Raw genomic sequence first — 6,609 nt, 5'->3', positions numbered from 1 at the left:
CTCAGTTTTCTGAATCAGGATGCAAAGCTAAATATCAGCTACCTCTTTAAGAGTTGTATATGCTACAGATTTGATAGGTATGTGACTACTGGAAAGATCATAGACATTGGAGGCAGCCAGGCCTGAGGTTTGTACCTTAACTCTGTTGTACTAGTATGGAGAGCTATTTAACCTCTCTGGGCCACAGTTTCCTCCTTGTAGAATGGAAGTCATAAATTAATAATAACAGTACTTACTTCAGTGAGTTGTATGAATAAATTGTGTACCTTCTCTGGTTTTATTAAAGGGATTGATAAAAATATTTGACAAAGGGCGGCTGGTTAGCTCAGTTGGTTAGAGCATAGTGCTCATAACACCAAGGTTGCCAGTTCGGTCCCCACATGGGCCACTGAGTTGTGCCCTCCACAACTAGATTGAAACAACTACTTGATTTGGAGCTGATGGGTCCTGGAAAAAAAAAACACTGTTCCCAATTAAAAAAAAATTAAATTAAAAAAAATATATATATATATATTTGACCAGAATGGGACTCAAGACTGAACCTTGCACCACACCACTATCAGCTTTTCTCTAGGTCGAATACCACCTTTCTTTGAGTACCTATATCTGCCTCATCATCCCGCCCACACAGTTTCATCTTTCAGGTATATCTGCGCAGGCTTTGTCAAATGCTTTACTAAAATCAAATACTCACTAAGGTATTTGTACACCTTTTCCCTTCTTCCATCTCAGATTTTGGGTGGATAGGTACCATTTTTTAATTCTCTCTTAATTAGTTCCTCCTTGTTCTAAAGAATATATAGAGGTCTCTGGTTTCTAGGTTACTATATTTCCTGAGTAGATGATCCCTAGATGAAGTAATTTGAGTTTCCCTGGCTTCTTCTAGAAGGAGCCATTGTAGAAAATGATACATGTGTTAGCCGAGACAAATCTCTCATTTTATTTGAGGGTTATGTGTGTGTGCACACATGCATGTGTGTCTGATGGTGTGACAGGGCTTGAATTACATCTTTGGAACTCTTTGATCCTATCTATCTAGTCAGTATCTCAACCATCAAATCAGAGCTTAGATTCCTCATCACTTTTGCTATCACAGACAATTAGAATCCAGTAGAAGGAGATAGCCTGAAATTTAATTCTAACCAGCAGCTCAATCCAAACTCCTCAAATCTGGCTGGGTGGGGTGGTAATGTGTTTTGATAATTCCTTTAGTGAAGGAAGAAGTCCCCAGGGAAGTCTTAACCAGAAGTTTAAGCTAGTCCTTTTGTTGACAACTTTATCCAAGAAACCATCTTCTCTGGAGACTTTTCTAAACCTTAGACTAATCCTCTCCTTGCCACAGAAATCCTTTTGTTGGGAGAAATTGTAAGTGAACACAGGAGTGATAGGCCTCTGTAAGCATGGCTCTGTCTCCAAATTCTTTCAATTGTCAGCCTCCCATCTGTCCTGCTGTCTTTCCTGCCCAGGGATCTCTCTACCAAGTAATGAAATGGATACAATTATTCAGAAGTCCTCTTCTCAGACGGTTTCAGCCTATGTCTAATTTTTGAGCCAATAACTGTGAAATTCTAGGCAAATGACAACAGCAATAACCTTCAATTGTTTTTTCTTCAAGTATTATGTACTATTGCCTTGGACATTATATTTAAAATATTCCAGGTCACAGGTGATGGTCCAGTGTGGAGTTAAATTCGAAGCTTCTTAGTAGTTGAAGCAAATTAAAACTGAAATAGCAGTAATGTAGTCCTGGAAGTAAATGAAGAATAAGCAAAATCAAAATAAATGAAATTGTAATAAGGAAAACCTATTAAATATTACTGTAAAGTTATTGATTAACTTTGGAATTATATATGTTGATAGAAAAGATGATAGTAAATGATAACAGAAGCACCTGTGGTAATAAGAACTAAATAAGCTTTAAAAGGAATAAAAATCTATCTTTGGATGTACAAACTACGGTTTACCTCACCACACCCAACTGTTCAAAACATACCAAACTTTGAAATAATACGTGTAAATTGCCTGGCACAGGGAATGTACCCAGTAAATTTTAGTGCCCCTCTATTTCTCTACTGTAAACATCAGTATACATTTTTACTATACCTGAAACTGACATTTTGAGGATCCTTTAAGCGGCACTGCTGCCAGTTACAAGTCCTAATATCCCAATTTACATTTTGAATCTTCTAAACAGTGAATATTTTAACATAAATTCAATTTACTGGAAAAGATTTACAGGCCCCAAGTGTCCGTTGATTACCACTTTTAGTCGTTTTAACTCCAGCACTCCCAGATTTTGCTGATCCCAAGCCGTTAATTAAACAGTTTAATTGCTCTAGCTTTTACCTTTTGTGGTTCATCCCCTATGGGTTTTATCTCCTTACATTAGTCCCAAGGGCCTAGGGACATCATGAGATTACTCCAATAGAGGCTAAATCTGCCATTTCCCGTCTTCGATTGGTGGCACAGGCACCAAGTTTGACACACTGAATTTAACTGATTTTCTATTGTGACCAATTTACACCTACAGGTAACAATTCTCTGTGAAAAGTAACTACAGATCAGAGAGGCAGGGTTATTTATCTTCTGGCTGCTTAATAAAACAGAGTAACAACAACAATAGAAATGATAATTATGCTTATGGAGCACCACTATCTGAGACAATTTCCATCAGTGTCTTTGATAATTTTATGAAGCGCAAATCCTCTACTGTATAGAATGTAGCTGGAGTACGTCCTATTCTCATAACTATTGGGTTTAAAATGGCATAATTACACAGTAAAATCTCTGCTGTAGAAAGTATTTTGCTTGTGCAATACCTATTATTGTATTGTCTATTATTATTGTCAAAATGCAAACTCACGTATTTCATAAAATGCTGAGGAACATCTATAATTCTAAACATTCATAATCTTTCCAAATTTCTAAATACCATGATCTTAGAAGATTCAGAAGGTAGACATTCTTGATATGTACATGCCTTTAAATATCAACAGCTAAAGAGAGATCAAAGAGAAAATGGCAGAGTTGAATCCTGCCATGTGAATGACGTTGAGGGGAGGGTACAGGGAGTATGCCAGTGGTTACCATCTAGGCCCCAAAAGTCCTGTTAGGAAGTACAGCCAAACTGTGGTTGCAAAATGGGTGGCCAAATCATAGTCTAATGTTTGTGGCTTGGGATATAGCCAGGTCACCTAAAGAGCTGGCTAGCTGGCTCTATGCATGGGTCCCACCTTGATTCTTCTCTCTTGATTACTGTCCTCACCACCCACCATGGAAGGCCCAGTATGGGAAGCGCTCGCATAACATCTTGGGGTATCTGTATTACGGTAGCTTTTGGAGTTATCCCACATGGCTTCCTGTGCCTACCAGCAGAACTCCCTTTCAGGTAGGGTAGATTTGGGAAAATACTCCACAGCACCCCTTCCTCCTAAAGATTACCTTGGAAGGCTAGGCTTCCCTGAGATAATTGAGGAGAGTAGCTGATGATTGAGGAGAGTAGCTGTGTCTGTGACATTTGTGGATGGCTCCTGCCTGTCCACAAGGCCCTTGTGGTTCCCAGAAGTCACCCTGAATGAGAGGACTCCCTGTAACCAACTATGCAGAAGGTGTAGCCTAAGAAGCCTGTAGCAGTGATGACTTGATTCTCACACACCTCTAAAACAACCTCCTGGGCAGGGCCAGACTCTGAACCAGGTCTTCTTTGGCACCTGGGGGCAAGCCTGGTGGTAACTGGTACCATTATGGTGACCAACCATCCTGGTTTATCTGGGATTATGCCAATTTTAGCATTGAAAGTACCGCATCCCAGGACCCTGCTCAGTCTCAAGCATATGGGCTGGCTGGTCACCTTGATCTCTTATTTTGTCCTATCAGCTAGCAGAGAGACCTATGTAGTTAAGGGACTACAATATGCCAGGTGTAATCCTTTATTCCACATATATCAGCTGAAGGCCTCACAATGACCTGTAAGTTCTGTCTTAGAGGCCTTACCACTCCTCTGGGTGTGGGAGAGACAGGTAATGCACATTATTAGCCTCCTTTCACAGCCTGAGGAGGTTAGGCCACCTGTCTCTAGAATGGAAATGAAGAACCAGACACAGAAAAAGAGGTGGCCTGTATCCCTGAACCATGTTCTCTCCACCTGGCAGCAATCGCTGTTCAGTTTTGTCCATACGGAACCTCACTGTTGGGAACACTTACCTGGAAGGATCTTGGTGATGTCACCCTTTCTTTTCACCAGCATTTGCTAAACTGGGCTGGGTGGTGACCTTTCTGGTAGGAGGCCAAAAGGTCACACATTTCTGGCTTCAGCCTCACTCCTGAAACTGTAAACAAAGACTCCTCTGTGGGGAGAAAAAGCGAAAAGTACAAACATATTATTTCCTGGGATCTTTTATGGTGTATATTTTATGTCTTTGTAATATTTGTCACCCAAAGAGATGATTAAACATGAGCCAGACTTACCCACCAATAACTTATACTGACCCATGGATAACTTACTTTACTCAATCTACTCATAGTTGTCAAGCGCCGCCTACTTAATCCAATTCAATGCATATTTACCAAATGAACACTTGGGTAAGGCATTATGCTAGGTGTTGAAGATGGTAAGAATAGGAATAGAACTGGGAGACACATACACACTGACAGACAAGGGTCAAAGTGAGGTGCAAACAAAGAACCATGACAGCCCCTCTCCTAAGTCCAAGAAGCACAGGAAAAGCATGGACTAGGACCCTTCAAACCTTGAAGGATGACTATGTCAAGAGTCAGGGACTTCCAGAGAGGACATTCCTGGCTGAGGGATCAGCATGAGCAAAGGCACAGAGGAAGGAAGGAAAGTGTTTGAGAAAACTGCAAGTAATGTTGCATGGTTAGAGCAAGACTAACTGGAAGATAAAGTTGGAAAAGTGGGTTAGAACCAGATTGTGAAGGGCAGTACTATCAAGCCAGGGAGTCTGAATATTAGCCCTAATGAGCATTGTGCTGGGCTAGATGTGTTTTGGAAAGTTTCAAATCCTGTTACGTTAGGTACAATGGGTAATCTACTTAAATAGACTCTCAGGTGCAACTTTTGTATACACACACACACACACCCTTTGTCCTCTGATTCATGTATTTGGTTAGCTCAGAATGCTGGCAGTTTACATTTTTATAAATGCCCATGTTTGTTAAATGTATTGTTCCTGGGTGTTCCCTAAGCTAAAGTTATGGGCCAAGTCCTCCAAAAGGTAACATTTTAAGGGACTCATCTGTAAAATGAGGATAATAAAACCCCCTGGCAGATTGCTCTAAGTTTAAACAAGATAATGTATGCAAAACATCTTGGGTTGTTCCTGATACACAATATATTTTTAATAACTGGTAGCTGTTGTTACAAGCATCAGCATAGATACCAACTGAGAAATATAGCAAGAGGCAACAGCCACATGTCAATCTGCATAAACCTGGACTGCTGTAAATATTGCATAGTTTAACAAAAAGAGAAGTCCTGGCGCCCCAATGGCATAAAATGCCTTAATGATATTGTTTGCTGGAAGCTTCTCACACCGGAAGGGAAGAAGTGAACCTGCTGTGGGCCGGCCGAGTGGCGCGTTGGTTAAGAGCTGGCTTGGGACACCAGCTCTGTGCAGCAAGGCCCTGGTTCAGATCCCACATGAGGGCCAGTGACACTGCCCTCTACAGTTAAGATGGTGAACAACAACTCAACCTGGAGCTGGGCTGCCATGAGTTGCAGGCGACTGTGTAGGCTGCAGCCTCTGCTGCAGTTGACTGCCATAAGCTACCATGTGTGGCCAGCAGCCAGCGTGAGCGGCCAGCAGCCGGTGTGAGCTGCCAAGAGCCACTGTGAGCGGCTGTCCAGAGGCCGGTGACCAATCTGCCTCACCTGGGAAGAGCGCAATGATAATACCAACATGGGCCAGTGAGACGACGTCTTCCACAACTAGACTGAAGAACCGAACAACAGCAACTTGTCTGCTCCCCTTCCCTGATTCCCCAACACTGTTCCCCTCTCCCAATTCCCCAATAAAATGTTTAAAAAAAAAAAAAAAAGAAGCGAACCTGCAATGCCAGCTCAGCCTCACTCGGCCTAGACCTACACTGTGTGTAATCTGTGGCTTTGACTCAGATTTGGTTTGGAATTACATCTTGGCTAGGCTGGAAAGGGGAGATATCAAGTTTTGTTGATATGCATAATACATTTTCAGAGGTATATTATGATACACGATTTTTTTTATGTGATACACAATTTTGTATTCTACTTTCTTTTTAGCTCATGTCATAGCACAAACTACTAAAATAAACAGTTGCATAAACTTCACAGATTACTCTCAAGTCAAGTACAAACCATCTTGGGAACTTCCCCCAGGGAGAAGTGTCCTTTTGCCTTGGGGATAGTGGCATGAAGATTTCCCTCCGGCTTTCTTACCCCTCAAAAGCAGCAGCTCCTCAAAAAGCAAGGAGGGAGGGAGTGGAGGGGAGAGAGAAAAAGAAAGGGGAAAAGAGGAAGAGAGGGAGAGAAAGGGAGAGATGAAAAAATTAAGGAGAGAGAGAGAGAGAGAGAGAGAGAGAGAGATATCTGGCAGAATAATGCTGGGAAAGCAA

At 41.6% G+C, this 6,609-nt stretch overlaps 1 protein-coding gene across 1 annotated transcript in view; it reads right to left on the bottom strand.

Moving 5' to 3' along the window:
* Positions 1–481: 481 nt before the first annotated feature.
* Positions 482–6,609, bottom strand: part of CDK15 (cyclin dependent kinase 15) — a 97,004-nt gene continuing 90,876 nt past the window's right edge. Inside the window, exons 13-14 of the mRNA XM_019635615.1 lie at positions 4,204–4,346; positions 482–1,746 (exon numbers count right to left, since the gene is read on the bottom strand). Of these exons, the coding sequence (XP_019491160.1) occupies positions 4,237–4,346 (110 nt within the window). The 3' untranslated portion in view covers positions 482–1,746; positions 4,204–4,236. The remainder of the gene's footprint in view (positions 1,747–4,203; positions 4,347–6,609) is intronic.

Source organism: Hipposideros armiger, unplaced genomic scaffold (assembly GCF_001890085.2).
Source record: "Hipposideros armiger isolate ML-2016 unplaced genomic scaffold, ASM189008v1 scaffold_23, whole genome shotgun sequence".
Lineage (NCBI taxonomy): Eukaryota > Metazoa > Chordata > Mammalia > Chiroptera > Hipposideridae > Hipposideros > Hipposideros armiger.
This window is presented reverse-complemented; position numbering and strand designations above follow the sequence as displayed.